Source organism: Halictus rubicundus, chromosome 3 (assembly GCF_050948215.1).
Source record: "Halictus rubicundus isolate RS-2024b chromosome 3, iyHalRubi1_principal, whole genome shotgun sequence".
In the NCBI taxonomy this organism is placed as follows: domain Eukaryota; kingdom Metazoa; phylum Arthropoda; class Insecta; order Hymenoptera; family Halictidae; genus Halictus; species Halictus rubicundus.
Window position 1 is genome coordinate 20,289,709 of NC_135151.1, and position 16,784 is coordinate 20,306,492.

At 42.1% G+C, this 16,784-nt stretch overlaps 1 protein-coding gene across 1 annotated transcript in view; it reads right to left on the minus strand.

Moving 5' to 3' along the window:
* LOC143352924 (cell adhesion molecule Dscam2) overlaps positions 1 to 16,784 on the minus strand; it is a 332,337-nt gene that overhangs the window by 2,376 nt on the left and 313,177 nt on the right. Inside the window, exons 19-26 of the mRNA XM_076785960.1 lie at positions 16,013 to 16,603; positions 13,824 to 14,093; positions 10,990 to 11,444; positions 9,654 to 9,927; positions 9,377 to 9,535; positions 8,054 to 8,208; positions 3,220 to 3,439; positions 200 to 290 (exon numbers count right to left, since the gene is read on the minus strand). Of these exons, the coding sequence (XP_076642075.1) occupies positions 200 to 290; positions 3,220 to 3,439; positions 8,054 to 8,208; positions 9,377 to 9,535; positions 9,654 to 9,927; positions 10,990 to 11,444; positions 13,824 to 14,093; positions 16,013 to 16,603 (2,215 nt within the window). The remainder of the gene's footprint in view (positions 1 to 199; positions 291 to 3,219; positions 3,440 to 8,053; positions 8,209 to 9,376; positions 9,536 to 9,653; positions 9,928 to 10,989; positions 11,445 to 13,823; positions 14,094 to 16,012; positions 16,604 to 16,784) is intronic.

The window sequence follows — 16,784 nt, forward strand, 5'->3', positions numbered from 1 at the left end:
AATCTTGTAACGGAGTTTCAAATGTCAATTCCAGAATCGGATATTGCATGGCAAAGGGTTAAAAAGAAGCATTGAGAGTAGTGTAGTCTAAAGTCTATTGTCGTGGGGAGTACCGTGGAAACGGAAGGTCACGGGCAGATGTAGGACAGTCGACGTGAAAAGTTGGTGAAGATGTGTGTGTAGATAGATTGACTCTTACTTGGGTCTTCCCCGTCCAGGAAACGATTTTCTCTCAAAAATCGGTGAGGGTTCTGTAGACGTGCTAGATTCTGGTCCATGGTACAGGAAGTCTGTAAATAGAAAACCATCCGATTTGCTTCAATGATCCGCCCCTATTGCGTACTATCTCCTCGATTCCGTTCGTTTCACGACAATAACAAGCTTTTGTGAATGCTCGGTCATATTATCGGTGCACTCTAACGAATGTAGACAGGCAACAGGAACAGACTTCCGGTGGTACTGCGGTGCGTGGAAGAAGATCTCGTGCCTCTCCTCCTCCGATTTTTTGTTCGAAACGCTGTCAATTATTCGTGACGTGGATAAATCCATGTCCTTGACAGGCATTCACGGCGAAGCAGTGTCGCCAGATTACGATTTCTCCCTCACTCTACCCTTCCCCTTCTACCACGGTATTCCCCCATATTGCGGCGGCGAGCATCCCCACCCCACGGACCGGTCACGTGACGCGACGCGCGCATCCAATGCGCGTTGCGTTTGCGTCGTGACTTACCCGGTGATGGCGGAGAGAGGGTAACTGTATTCCCCTCGATCCGAGTCAATTCCCCTAATCTGGCGACGCTGCGGCAAAGGCTAAGGTCTGCTTTAAGACAGCATTTAAGCGACGCCACGAATAACTGACGAAGATTTTACATATACACGGTTTCTGTCCGATCCTAATCAATTTGTTATCATTTATACGTTTAAGTCACGTTTGTGTAACACACGAATGGCTGGCATAATTGACATTCGTAATTTACTCGCTCAGTTGTAGTTTAAAAAACGAGTGAATAAAGTATTTTCGTCCATGTGTTGCGCTCAATTGATCTTCCTATATCAGGAAACACTCCGACTTCTATTTCTGTTCAATAATTACCTCGTTGTCTGGTTTGTATTGTCGATTTCAATGACCTTGAAATATGTTGTCTGTCAACGTGAACCGTATTTTGGTCTAGTCAAATGTCAACAATAATTAAGAAATATTAGTAGGATAACAGGCGTATTTATTACAACATAGAAATATAGTAGGAATACTGAAAATACGTATAGGGTCAAGTATTTATATTTTTAAAATGTTGTTTAGTCTCCGATAACATGCCCAGAAATCACTGAAATCTGTAACGTGGACCCTCATTTGTATAATTACCACTTTTCTTGTTAACAACTCTTTGACAAACGACCATCGACTAAAATCTTGACAAAATTACTCAGGTCAATGACCTTGACCAATACATTGGGGCTGTTGCATACGAAATGTCCGATTTTAGAATGCAAATACTATTACAATCTAACCAGGTTCATTAGACATCCTTGTTGGGTACAAAGCTGATCTTCAAGGTCTTACCTTCTGTTTTTATTTTGTCGTCCAACTTTGCTTTTCTACAAAGGTCATTTCAATGTCAATCAACGTTATTGTCGAGTATTCTTTTTATACGTGTGAACAAATAACGTATTGACAATTGCATTATGCGATGTTTGGTCAAAATGTATCGATTAATTAACAAACTATTCGTCGATGGTAAAAAAGACTGAAGATGGCAATCTTGTAAATGGAGAACGTGAACGACCTAAATATACAATTTCTATCCTAATTCGTCTTGTAATTCATTGACAACAAATCGGACATTCATATGCAACAATCTAATATTAAAAAATCGTCGAAATCGGAGTTGGTTCCCTTTCTTTAAACATTTATGCTCCTTTGCAGGCCAGCCTACAGTTAGCTCGTCGAACAGATGCGGTTGCTTCCAGTATCGCCAGATGAGGGGAGGGAGCACGAATTGAGGGGAAATAGTTTTCCCTCTTTCTCTCTCTGCCAGTATCGAGACAGAACGCGTCACGTGACCGGGCCGCGACGGAAGCGTGGGGAATAGCGAGGTGGAAGGGGGAATTAGAGTGGGGGAACGAGTCTTGATCTGGCAACACTGCTTCTCCTCTTCGCCTGCTCTTCGAGTCGCTCCCCACCACCGTCTTTTCCTTCGCCACGACCGCTGCACCGGTAAGGTTACTCACCACTATTTCATGCACTATACGTCCATGAGGAGATGGCAGTGATTTGGACAGTGGGGCGCAGGGGAATCCGCGAGTCCCCACTCTTGGCGCCAGGTGGCGGACCCCACTCTTACGCTTAGGCTCTGGCAGGAACCGTCGCCATAGGCGCTCAGGGTCACCACATCGCTCTGTTCCAGTCACACTCAGTACGTTCTTTGCTGTCTTCGTCATGTATTCGGCCAATAGCACGCGTACCGCGAAGTGGGGGTATCACGTGGTACCTACAATTTTCTCACTGCTATCTCCTGATGGACGCATAGTACACGTGCATGACGAAGGAAAAGTCGGAGCTAGCGTCTTCAGATCGAGAAAATCGAGGGGAATACAATGTACCCCCTCTCCGATGACCAGAGTAATACACGTTGCGCGTGCGCGACGGGGACCGAGTGGGACACCAATCGTCGCCTCGATCGCGCACCACGCGGCACGTCACGTGACCAGTCTACGGGCCTAGTGGGCGACGTTGGAGTGTGCTCGTGGTGGTGGAACGGGATAGTGGAAGGGGAAAAGGAGGAGAGGGAACTGATACCCAATTGGGCATCTTCTGGCGACACTGGTGGGAGTGGACGTGGTGGGGACTGACTCGCCGAGCAGGCGAAGAGGAGTAGCAGTCACATCTGTTCCGCGAGTTTTACGGAGTAGTTTTACGGAGTAGTATTACGGCTAGTGATTAGTGATTTCAATACACCCGTAATTGTACAGCCATCCGAGAACCACCGTGCAAGAGGCTGGCAACGATCAAACTCGCTAGTAGGCGAAACGGTATATCGAACAGTATCTGTCACGGGTCCCAACAGTCGCAAGTCCGGAGAAGGAGAGGCTACGCGGATACAGAGAGAGAGATGGCGGAGAGACAGACACAGGTCCAGACAGATCGGAGAGATAAAAATAAAGAGATAGAAAGAGAAAGAGTAGGCATAAACCGATTTAAAAGGATGAAAGACTGCATACTGTGGACTCGCGAGTCGGCCGCAGACACCGAGTGGTGCGAATCGACGAGGTGATTGGAAGACTCGGTTCGGCTGCTGGTCCCGACTTCCGTGTCGCTATCCGAACCCAGGGTGTCGTATTCCTCCGACTCGGACTTGCCCTGACTGACTTTCCGCGTTTTGTGCAACGGCGCAGAGGACGAACGGCCTCCGCGCACCTTAGTGTACCGGTTGCAATCCGACTGCAATCAGACGGAATTGTTTTTGTCGATGAATTGGCACATCGCACGAGGAAAACGAGGAGACGCGCCACACCGATCTTTCGCTCAATGCCCCGCCCCTTCTACCCACAGTTAGGCTACTGCCTCTAGATCAGAGCCATCGTCGATTCGATGCTTTCGAATTACCGTTCGCGCTATCAAAAACGTCGCTATTCGCCGATTGTCTCTTTTCATTTTATTGTGTAGTATCTATTAGGCTCTTCTCGCATTTAACCCTCCGACGGCGGATCTTGGGTCGACTGAGACCCAGAATTGCAAAACGGTCCCTCCAGTGGCCAGTTCAACTTGTGCCAACTATACTAAGAAGAGATGGTCGTCGATCTCGAACAGGTACAGCTTTCTTTCGATATAAGACGATGGCTCGGGGCGGCTTTCGTCGTGTTACGGACGAGGGCGCCTATTCGGCTTTTGACATTGTTCTTGAGTGGGCTTATGGGTCCCATAAAGTTGTCCGGCAGACCATGAAGTGGTCGGCTCTGCAGCGATATTTTTCGTTGGAATATGACACACCCTCTCGAAGAAGAAGAAGAGGGGATAGAGATTTTCTTGTTGCGAAAAAATAACGTTGTCGCCTTATATCGAAAGCAAACTGTCAAATACGTAAAATAAAACCGATGCGCAAGTATGCGAATTTATCTGGTTGCCGTGAAACCGTCATAAGCATCCGCCTTGCGAGGGTTAACCGGAGAAAGTTGATACTTTTTTTTTTGTGAACTGGTTCGGTTAAATAATGCCTGATAACGAAGTGATAGTTAGTAGATACTGGCTTGGTACCAGTGCTGTCCAACTATGATTATCTAGGGGACCGAGTTCTTTTTTACCGTTAATGATTTTCACTATTGAGACACGTCGCACACTTTTGTTCGCTCTAACCGCGGGACGTGATGAGAAACCCAAGCTATACTATAGTTAGTTCTATTCCGTCTCTACTACAACCTGACATTACCCGAGATCGACGAACTTCTTAACGATAGAAGAAGTTTCGAGCAATAGTGACCAGAGACTTCTAGTTACAAAGCAAAATTATATTTCTATTTAAAGGAGCAATGTACACGGTGGTCGACTATAGGCGGGAGAAAATTTGAGGGGTGGTTCTCCAAGACAATATGAGACGAAAATGAAGAGTAAAAAAATTGCGATTTCGGCTTCATTTTCTAGTTATTATCGATGAAAAGTTCGCCTGAAATGCGGCAACCCGACCAACGTACGTTGCTTACGTCATAGAGGCGCGCAGCAGTGGCGTATCAAAGGGGGCCCTCGCTCGCACCTAATGGCTAAAGTATGCTACTCCAAAGTCTACCAATTGGGTGCGAGCGAGGACCCTCTTTGATACGTCACTGCTCCCCGCTTCTGTGACGTAAGCAACGTACGTTGGTCGGGTTGCCGCATTTCAGGAGGCTTTTTAATTGATAATAACTAGAAAATGAAGCCGAAATCGCTATTTCTTTATTCTTCATTTTCGTCTTACATCGTCATGGAGAACCAGCCCTTAAATTTTTTCCTACCCGTAGTCGAACACCCGGTATATTCAACAGGGAAACAAACCGGTGAATGACTAACTGCTAACTTAACCTTAACATTGACTTAAATAAGAAATTAAAAGTACAGAGTCGACGAACTTAAGACTATCTTTATATTCTACTAAATTCCATACATTCCTATTATTCGTTATTATTTATAAATTGATCGAATAAAAGTTTGTTCATCTGTACAGGGTGCAAAGAAATGTTCGGTCTCGACTGCCATAGACGTATTCCACATTTTCGGATCGTCGAGGATCTGTAAAAAAAGTTGCCGCAAAACTGTCCTTGACCTTGAACTTCAAAGTCAAATGTATTTCATCGCATTGTATCCCACGCGTCGTGTCAATACAACAAATTTGACCTTGATGTTCAAGGTCAAGGACAATCTCGCGGCAACTTTTTCTCACAGATCTTCGTGGATCCGGAGATCGTAGACCACGCCTATGGCAGCCATTTCTCTGCATTGTGTACAGTGCGACGGAAATTGTTTACGAACAACACTGGTTTAAACCTGACCGCCTCATCTTTCTCACGCCTACGCAATACCTTTCGAGAACTCTCGATCCAAAGAGCAGATCAACAGAGACTCGCACGAGATCGAATGGCACTGATCTAGCAACAATACGCACACTACGTCTCTATAACGCAATCGAACAACGGAAACATGATGAATTAATTGACAGTTGGGTGAATTAATTGATTCTTATGCTACAGCTAGACGAGCTATGACGATAGTTGGCGAGAGATGTGTAGAATGGCGGACTATACATGTAAGAAAGTATCTTTCGTATCGGTGTTGCGGTTCCTCGATGGACTGATCAGGACAGATGCGAAACGAAGCAAGGTGGGACCAGCAGTCACAATGATCGAATTTCTCTATGATGCACATCTGTTCTACTCGATCCGAACACGCGCACGCGCGCCTCTCTATTAACATTGTTGCTAATATATATATTTATAAACGTTACGCGACGTCGCGTGTCTCTCGACATCCTGGATTGATTCACGGGACAAAAAAAAAACACGAAACAAAATATTCGATAGAAATAAACGCTGTCGTTAAGCTAGAGAATTTTTCAGAGAGCTCCCCGGAAGTGGACGCGGATGTGCACGCGAAACTGTGATCGGGATTGTGCGATGACGCGAGTTAGAGCAGAGACCGATGCAGCATGCTGATGCGAATTTGTACACCCTTCCTTTATCGTTACGTGTCACAGGCTTTTTTCTTTTTTTTTTTTTAATTATTGGTTCGATTTCTCGGTCAGTCGGGAAACACTTCGGGGGTGGGGAGCAAAGCTTTAAGAGGAAAGTTTCCATTCAGAGGAGATAAAAGATCGTACGTGTTCTTCCTTTTTAGCGTTGCGCAATGACTCCGTGATGCACCGTACATTTCAGACGGTATTACAAGTGTCCCGGTTCATGCGAAGTGGTTTGCAGAAATCGCATAGTCTGTACCGAGCTGCTTGGAAAGTAGCGGCGATACGGACTGGTTAATATCGATAGTTTGTAGAGGATATTTAGTCGAGATCTAGTGCAATGATCTTTTCAAATCTACTGGCTGGTGTAAATCCTATTACAAATTTAAGGGAACAGAAGGATGAAATCTGTTTTGGAAAGAGAGTGCGCCTGTGAGCGGGCAACCCGATTTCCCCGATGCAGTGCGTACAGTATACTTCAGTGGGACATAGTATTGTTACTGATACAAATGGATGGCTCCCGAGTCGATCAGTGTAAGTCCAATTTTTTCTGAAAATGACATGTGTAGTTCGAAAATTGTTTATTGTAAAAATTATCGGTTGATAAGGCAATTTAGTCAATATTTTCAAATCAATCAATGCAAGTTACCTTTTTGTTTCTTTTGTCGTGAGAAATTATACGTCGTTTTACGTATACCATTATTAGAATAAATTCAAATACGAAGTTTTTGTCATTAGAAAATGGCCCTTTTTGATAGTGACTTTTTAATAATGGTAAACGAAATATTTTCATATATTCTCAAATTACTATACTCGATTATTGCTGTATTCGTGTTCAGGGATTTACACTGATCAGCTTCCCCTCCGTACGTATACGAACATTTCATGTAAAAATTTTGCAACTCACGAACGTCTTGAAAACGTTTTGCTACATGGATACTAGTCAATTTTTGAGGCTTCAAAGAAACGAGACACCCTATATAATGCTTTTCTTTTACCAAGACCATACATTTCTCTTCCTTGACACATTTACTGCAACGCGGATCTTACGGTACTTACTTTGTACTTCCGTTGTACGAGAAAAAAAATGTGTACCATTTGTTTCAATGAAAAAGGCATTACTCGACTTTTAGAAATTAAATGACCGCAATCTGGGAGGAATATGTGAATCTTACTGAGAACCAGTTGAATTTCTGCCACCGTATCGTTGGTTTATAGAGTACAGTAGTGTCCCGATATGTGTGCAGAAGATGTGCACGATATTTGTGCACAATTTATCCCCACTACCGCAGGTAAAAAAGTAATAACTTTTTTAAAATTAGTCGCAACAATTTTGAGTTATTTTGGCATATTAGAAGCATTAGTTTTCTCAATAAAAGAATTTTGAAAAAATTGCTATTGGTCGGATTTGCGAACAAAAAAATTAAAAATTCCATAGCTATTTCAAAGACATGCTAAAATATTTTTTCTAACATTAAAAAGAAACTTGAGACGTTTGGCCCAATTTGGAAAATGTTTTTGGAGTGTGTCACTCAATTTTGTCGCCCGACTGTAAGCGGGGGACTTCTTATATCGAGGCATTACTGCACTGTGGCTGGGACAATAACCAGAGACGATCGCGCACGGCGAAATTTAGTCGGTGACATTTTCATCGATCGATTAACGTACGAACTTTTATCTCGGATACTTAAACATTCAGCGTTCAAGATAGTCTGCGTGCCTGGACGAAGGAAGGGCATGCGGTGTGCACAAGTGTGTTTTCCCAGTGGCTCGATGCTCGGGGTGAATAGATACGATAGGTGAATGGTGGAAAAGCGATCGTGAATGACAAAAGCAAACTGAACGGTGGACGATACCTCTCGTAATTGAAGAGTGTCGGCGGTGGAGAGACGGGGATCGTGATAGACGAAGGTCTGAAGTGGCGCGGCAGAATTACATCGACTGTCGCCTCCTGGCGGGACGCTTGCCTCCAGCTGGAACGTCGCGTACGGGTATATGTCCTCCGAGTATTCTGCAATCATTTTCCAATATCAGTCCCCCTATCGATCACCGATTCAGGATTCTCCCTGCAAAACTCTCGCCTTTCCTAGATAATTCGCATCGCGCCGATCACCAGACTGCGGATCTCTATCCAAAATCAAAATTCCTTGCACCGAGTTTCAGGGGAACTTAACCTTCGGAGATTCAGGATAAATGGAAAATGTTTCAATGACAAGTCAAGGTCACTTTGACTTTTTCAAACGGCGCTATATACATATAAGACAGTTATCTATTACACAGGATTTTCAAGATAAACTAGAAATTGTTTCCCTGTAAACCAAGAAACGACATTTAAAGTTTATTCTATATCTCACTTCTCTATTTACACTTTTGTTACTCTCTTAATTTATGAGCATGTGCTCTGTTACGTAATCATCCATCTATCTATCTCTTTCTATTAGTCCTCCTCTCTGACAGTAGACACTCTACAACCACTCTACACTCTATGCTTTACAAAGCGCGGTAAAATTTGAATTAAAGACATACCATTTCTTTACATACGTATTATACAGGGTCATCCGTTTTTAAACGGCCAAACGTCAACCAGCTATAGAGGACCCCAAATGGAACAACTTTCACCCCTAACACTTTTTTTGATTCGGTCTTGATTTCTTAAAAATATTTTAAACAATACGTACCCAAAAGATGTATTTAAAATCATTCTTAAAACTTGAGTCCCGTTACATTCCTTGAATATTGAGGTATTGCTGTAAAAACCAAGATCCAAAGGTCATACAAAAAAGTTGACTGAATAAAAAAGATGCCCCTATTTATTTTAAACCAAACAAATGAAAAATCATCAAGATACATAATTGCAGTCCTAATATATTTAATCTTAAGTGAACGCAAAAAATGACGGGTTTTTGCAATTATCTAAAAATCAAGACCGAATCAAAAAAAAGTGTTAGGGGTGAAAGTTGTTTCATTTGGGGTCCTCTATAGCTGGTTGACGTTTGGCCGTTTAAAAACGGATGACCCTGTATATCAGACCGCACAGTTTTGTAGGTGATTTCAAGGTGACTTCAATGACTTACTGTACTATGGCCTTGAGTTGACCTTTGAAAATTGAATCGCCCTGTACACGAACTGTTCTATACTTTCGGCCGCCACCTGTGAAATCGAGCGTGATTGCTATTTACCTGGGATCTTCTCCAGAGTAGCCATTTCGTGGATGGGCGATCGAAGCGGTTTGCGCACGGTCGCGTAGTACTGCTCACGCTGCTCCATGTTTTGTTTATTGTCTAAAGCGGCGGCGGTTTGGGCGTCATGGAGGCTCGCGATTTCCCCTATAAACGGACCTACGGTCATCGTCATTAACCGATTACGGCCGCGCATACAGACGAGCAGGTCGCAAGTGTAACACGAGCATGTAATAGGAGGTAAATACGGGCCACGGAAATGGTGGAGTCTACTAACGTTTCCGGAAACAGTAAAAGACGGCGCCAGCGGCGGTGATAATAGCCAGCGAGCACAGTATCAGCGGGATAATCAGCTTCAAATCCGAGTAGACGGAGTTATGCGGCGGAATGAACTGATCGATCTCCTCGGACGGCACCGTGCTGCTCGTGTGAGATTGCAAGGTCGTTATTCTGTACTCAGCAGTCGAGAAGCCCGCGTTATTGTGCGCCCTTATTCGTATGTCGTACGTCGTTCCGGATTGCAGCTCGCTGAGCGTGTACGTCTTTTGTACCTGAACAACGAATAGCACATACTTATTACCAGGAATCTCCCGGATTCGCGTCGTTTAGTCGAGCGTCTCATCGTGTATCGGCAAATCTATCTCTTCGAGAGGACACTGCTTAAATTCGATCGCTTGAAAATTATAAACATTATAAACCGGGTAAGAAACTCTCTAAGCTACTATTTTACCTGGAGGGGTTCCGAAATTGCGAAGCTCCGAGAGGAATGTTAACAGTGTAATCATGGAAATAATTCGCTCAATTTTGAGTCTAAGTCAGTTTGCGAATAGAAATCAAGTTTGATTTGGCAGCATTGCGAAATTCAATGTATATTGTTTGTAGTTACGAACATGTTAAAGTACCATGATCGTGGGCTAGATGCCGCTTCGTTTCCGCGACCGTGGAAAAAAGCGCGCGTAATCGAGAGGAGTGTGGCGTCGAGATTAGGTTATGTTATTATGGCCGATGAATAGACGAGAGTGGATGGAGCGTCGCGAGTTTCCATTATTGTATGTGTGCCTAATAAAGTTGGTATACTTTTGTACAGTACGTGTGTGAATGCTTAAAACCGTTATTTTTCTCCCAACCTGACAGTTTAAAACAAACATGTAGTAATTTTACAAATTTATACAAACAGCTGAACCACGTAATTTGTCAATTTTTTAATGTACATCGGGGTAACAGTACACAAAAACTATTTTATTTTGTAACAAACCGTCGGCTTCGACGAACACCTCGCCTGATTTAATCTGTCGTATCGAGGTTCTACTGTTCGTTTTAAAATTTAAAAATTTAAAAATACAAAACCGTTTTTGAAGGGTGGAAGCTAAGCAGCAAACATTTTCAAATAAAAGCTCCATCGTTTCATCGTGGTTATTTTTTGAAAAATTTGTGGTATTGATTTCGATCTTTCTAAGGGGTGGCGTTATCCGATCTTCATCTGTTTTTACTTGCAGCATTTTCGCAATTGACTGACTTCTGAACACGGATCGAACACTCGCCGAATCAAAGAAATCGATGTCCTTCGAATACATTTCCCGGTGGATGTCGTGAGAAATATTAGCAGATCTCACCTCGATGTTATTCGACACCAAGGTCCAGATGTCTTCGCCGATCCTCCGGTACTCGAGCTCGAAATATGTGATCGGACAGCCGCCGTCGTCCCACATGGCCAGGTGAAGAGTGATCCAGGACACGTTCACCGTCACGAATTTGTCGGTGTTGCTCGGCGAGTCACTCGGCTTTGATCCCTTGGTAGTCGCTTTCACGATCTCGCTCGGCGATCCCATACCGATCCGATTGTACGCGGTCAGATACATCTGATAATCGTTCCCGCACCAGAGCGGCGACAACACGAAACTGTTGATTTTGTGGGAAACCTTCACCTCCTCCCATTCGCCGGCCTCCCGTTTGTAGTGCAGAATGTAACCCCTGATTGGGGCTCCGCCATCGTCGCCGTTCTTCCACTGGACGTTGATCGAATCACTGGTAGCGCTGGTGGCGTGGAGCAACGGGGCCGCCGGCGGAACTGCAAAACGATTCGCGACGAAATTATCATTTTAACCACCTTGCCCGTTCACAGACGCAACGGTGTCCTCCCCCCTCTCACGGTTCTACCAATCGAATTAATACGTTTCCGTTTCCCCGACGAATCTTCCGGTAATTCGCAAAGGATTACGCCGACCGTGTCGTTTCATCGATTGATGATCGGGTCATTCCATGCGAGTCAATTTTTTTTTTTTTTTTGGTGTCTCGGATTTTGGTGACACTGACGTACGCCCCCGCTAGGAAGTCTTGAGACACCTATGGACCTTCCTATTTTAGGGAAACTCGCGTATTTCGTATAGATTATGAACTGTATTAACACGTTGAACGACACGTCAGTCATATGTGGCTGACGGAATTATTTTTCTGCAGGTTTCAAAATGAATTTTTACGTTGATATATTTTTACATTGTACTAAACTTAATTAGGATCTGTAACATGCAAGAAAGTTGGAGGATTACTCAGTATCATTTAATTTTTTGCAATTTTTATTTCATTAAATAACTTAGTTTGATTTTATGGAATTTTTGAGGGTTTCTAGTTTGGCGTTCAAAGTGTCGACCCTTTGCGCTCGGCGCTATTTACGTTCTGAAACTAAATTTTTCTTCCGTCTTGGAATATTTTCATTTCATTCGTACGAAACTGATCCGATTTCCACATGTAATATTTAAATGTTTAGTGATCTATTGAATACAAATTTTGTAATGTAACAAATATTTTGTAATATTTTTTGTAATTTCTTTGAAATAATGTCACAACAATTTCTAGTGGTGCTTTAGTAAAGACAGTAAAAATTTCAGTGAACTGCAAAAATAGACAGGCAATTTTTCTTGAAACTAGTTGTACTACCCGAAATCTGATTAGACATAGACAATAATAATAAGCTAACTGTCATTAGTAATGACAGTGGGTCATTACTTTGAAATGTATATTAATTACAAAAACTTAAACTTAATTACTTAAACTTAACTTGTATAAAATTAAATGAATAAAAATTGGCTTTAAAATTTGGATGCTATAGCGTTCATGTCATTTTGCATCACTATCAAAACGAATGCTACAGCATTCACGTCTGCGAACGTGTTAACTACGTAATATAAATGTCCTCATATGTTCAGTAAAAGTTACAACTTGAATGAAGTAATTCATTAAAAATTATGAAACAGCAGACAGGTTCACCAGATTTGAACCCCATAGAAGGATTATGGGATGAAGTGGCTCGGAACTTTTGACCAGACCTGGGCAACATTTCGAGAAAAAATATTTAAAATACTATTTTAAATAGTATAATTTAATGTGGTTCAAATAAAATACTACTTTAAATAGAACGAAAAATTTCGGCAAATAAAATATTTTTATTTTGATAACCACGTACGTAAAATAAAATATTTTAATGTTGTATTCCAAATATGTATTTCAAATATTTCCTTACAATGAAAATAAGTTGAGAAAATCGAACTCTGCCCATTTTGCAGGTGTAAATAATAAAACCTACGTACCTCGGGTTTTCCATTAAAGTATTTAAGATTGTACTTATTCTATTCCCAACGACAAGTTCATTTTTGAGGTTATGGCCACGATCTCGCGATTTCTACTGCCGAATGGAATGACCCTAACGCGAACAGCCACTTACCTTCCGATTTCGATCATTTTTGCGAGATATTCGGATTGTTACAGTTTTCTTTCGATGTAAGACGATGGCTCGGGGCGGCTTTCGCCGTATTACGGATGGGGGTAGCCATGGGGCTCGACATTGTTCTTGCGTGGGTCGAGAGAAAGTGAATGTTTGTACGAAATAATTATAACAGACATTTCTTGCAATCGTGCATATGCACTTGTGTACAGGACCTTTAACACAATCTTAATGTCGAGATTTATAACATATAGCAATAATCGAAATCGGAGAGTAGATAGCTGTTCTGCAATTTCATCCGGAACCGATTTTCGCGTGTTTCAACAGTTCGAGGGATTCTATAAAAATTCACGAGCGTATTTTCAGATTTTTTCTCATCTCGTTATTCTTCTTCATTCGGGAGAGAGAGAGAGAGAGTTCAAAGGGGAAACGGGTAAAAAGAAGAATTCCAGTTAATAAGATGATCTTCCTACTGCCGTCGTTTCTACTCCTGAGGGTAAGATACTTAATTGTGTAATTTCTTGGCTCGGCTGTTTGAAGATATTTTATGTTCTTTGCTTGTACGCAAGAGCAACGATAACGGAGACCGCGCGGCGGTGGGAATTGTTCTTACAGGTTAAAAGGGCCCCCGAGAAATTCCGAGGCGTTGAAACAGTGCGAATGCAAATGGCAAGGTCGGGTGGTTAATTCTCATTGAATTTTTCAACGGTGGAATTTCGACACGGATACCTTGCACGGTTAAACGATGCGTGATGTCGTCGGAACCATGACGGTTCTCCACGTAGCACGTGTAATTTCCGCTGTCGTCCCTGTGAAGATCCATGATCTGCAGCGAACCATTCTGTAACAAGGACACTCGCGCTGACGATTTCACCGTTTGGCCCCATTGTTTCCACGTCACCGACGGTTCTGGCTTCCCGACGCTTTGGCACGGCAACGTTACGTCCTGCTTCCACGGAACCACCAGCACCGTGCCGAAAGAGTATATCGCTGCCCGGACTGTAATAATCCTCAGCATTTGTTCATGTTTCGACGCGACATGGTTTTTCTTTCTTAACCCTGGAACGACACTGGCGGGGTCGCCGGCAACCCCACCGAATTTTTGTTTTTATTTTTGGTTTAGAGTCGCGTCGATGTCGTCAGTTATTTGCGACCACTGTGCACGCTGGGTCTTTAATTTGTAACAAAATTTTTTCTTGAATGTAGTTTCTCGTTAAGTGTTTTTTTTCTCACTTTTCGATATTATATTTCTTTCGTGCACGATTTAGAGTTGAATAGTTTAGGAAATAATAAAGAAATTATTTTTTTGGATATTTTTATTGCTTTTATAGGCTTTTATCTCGAGAACTGTATGTTAAAGTATTTTGTGTAAATTATATATTATAGTAGTGTCGTTCTAGGGTTAAATACTTACAGTTCATTACAACGTTTTTCATGAGAGAAACTATTTAATTATTCTTTCTTAATCTTTAAGTGTCCTATGTTCAATAGAAAATTATTTTCATTTGTCAGAAATTTCACTTTTTCCATCGATCTGTTTCTATTGAGCTTAACTGCACGTATGACCTTGAGTTAACCTTGAACAGAGACATGGACACGGAAAATCGGAGTCTTGACACTAAACAAATCACAATAAACCGTTTCTCGATTTTTTTTTTCATTTAGTTTAAAAGTAATTTCATTTTCTTCAGGAACAGAACGATTTCAAAAAATTATTTTTACGAAAGTTGTTTTACTACCGAATGAACTAGATCAAATATTTTGTCGAGAGTGCAATTTAAAACACTGAAGGTGACCTTGGCTGGTCATGAAAATTAACATTTTTTTCAAATACCGGAAAACCGATTCATTTTTGTTGAAAACAAATGCCTCAAAAATCACGGCAACTAAATTTTAAACAGCTCTGTACAGGTACACTTTTCGAAGATGAAACAATTCTACACAATAAATTGATCATCTCAGCCAATGAATGTCGAAATTAATCTGTATCTATTTTCTTCAAAGTCACAATCATCGAATTAACACTGTACCTACCGGTCACTAAAAGTCGAATTTAGACTTTTTGCCACTTTTATTATGTTACAATAAAAATTTGCATCATAGTACAAAAAAAATTGTGAAATTTATTAAATAATTTCCTACGAAAACTCTTTGTAATTTTAACAATTTGAACATAATAATTCGTGACACCTTCTCAGCTTTTATTTTTTTAATTATTTATCTTAAAATAATAAGTGGCATGGGCATTTATCAAACCGTTAGAAATGGTCCTTTCCCGCAAGATCAATGTAAAATGATATAAATTGTGATCGAGTGAATAATGTAAATAAAAGTATTACAATTAAATATGAAATATTTGGTACTAAAATTGGCGTGGGCATTTATGAAACCGTTAGAAATGGTCATTTCCCGCGAGATCAATGTAAAATGGTATAAATTGTGATCGAGTCAATAATGTAAATAAAAATGTTTAGACTTAAATATGAAATATTTAGTATTCAAATTGGCGTGGGCATTTATCAAACCGTTAGAAATGGTGATTTCCCGAGAGATTAATGTAAAATGGTATAAATTGTGATCGAGTGAATAATGTAAATAAAAATATTTAGACTTAAATATGAAATATTTAGTATTAAAATTGGCGTCGGCATTTATCAAACTGTTAGAAATGGTCATTTCCCGCGTAAAATGATATAAATTGTGATCGAGTGAATAATGTAAATAAAAATATTTAGAATTGAATATGCAATATTTAGTATTAAAATTGGCGTGGGCATTTATGAAACCGTTAGAAATGGTCATTTCCCGCGAGATCAATGTAAAACGCTATAAATTGTGATCGAATGAATAATCTAAATAAGAGTATTTCGAATTAAATATGGAATATTTAGTATTAAAATTCTCGAGTGTACACTTACCCTCGCTGGAAGGCGAGATGGTGATAGGCTGGGTCCGGGGTCCCTCGCCGACGGAGGTAACAGCGGCGATACTGAACTCGTACTGGTTCCTCTTCTGCAAGTTTTCGGCCTGATAGCTGGTCTGATGCGGTTGCAGCGAGCGTTTATACCATTCTCCCTCCGGGCCGACTCCGTGTATATGAACGTTGTACGTCGTGATGTTCCCATTGCTACGGAGGGGTGGTTGCCAGGAGACAATAATTGACGTCGCCGAGCTGACGACGGCCTTGACGCCGGCCGGTACGTCGGGCAAGTCTTCCTTGGTGACGCAATACAAGGGCGAGGAGGCGACACCGTCCCCGGCCCTCGTCGATGCCAACACTTGGACAGAGTAGTTCGTGTACTTGCCCAGCCCGTGGATCGCGACAGTCAGCGCGTTCGTCAGCGTCTCCGACTTGGTGGTCTCCGTGAGCGCGTCCATATTCTCCCATATCACCTTGTAACCGTTCAAGATCCCGTTCAGACTGTAGTCGGGTGGCGCCTCCCACGAGACCTGCAGTGATTGCGAGGAGAGCGCCGTGCACCGTATGCCTTGGGGCGGGCTGCTCGGCACTAAGGACATTTCGATGGTGTCAGAAATCAATTACGCTTGTCTATCGAGCCAGGACCAGGTGGAACAGTTCGGCCCGGTACGTGACGGAATCTTTAACCTATACAATCCGGCCCCGAAATATTCTCCTTGCCAACGGAATACAGCGATTTCTCTATATATGACGCCAACACCTGGATCATA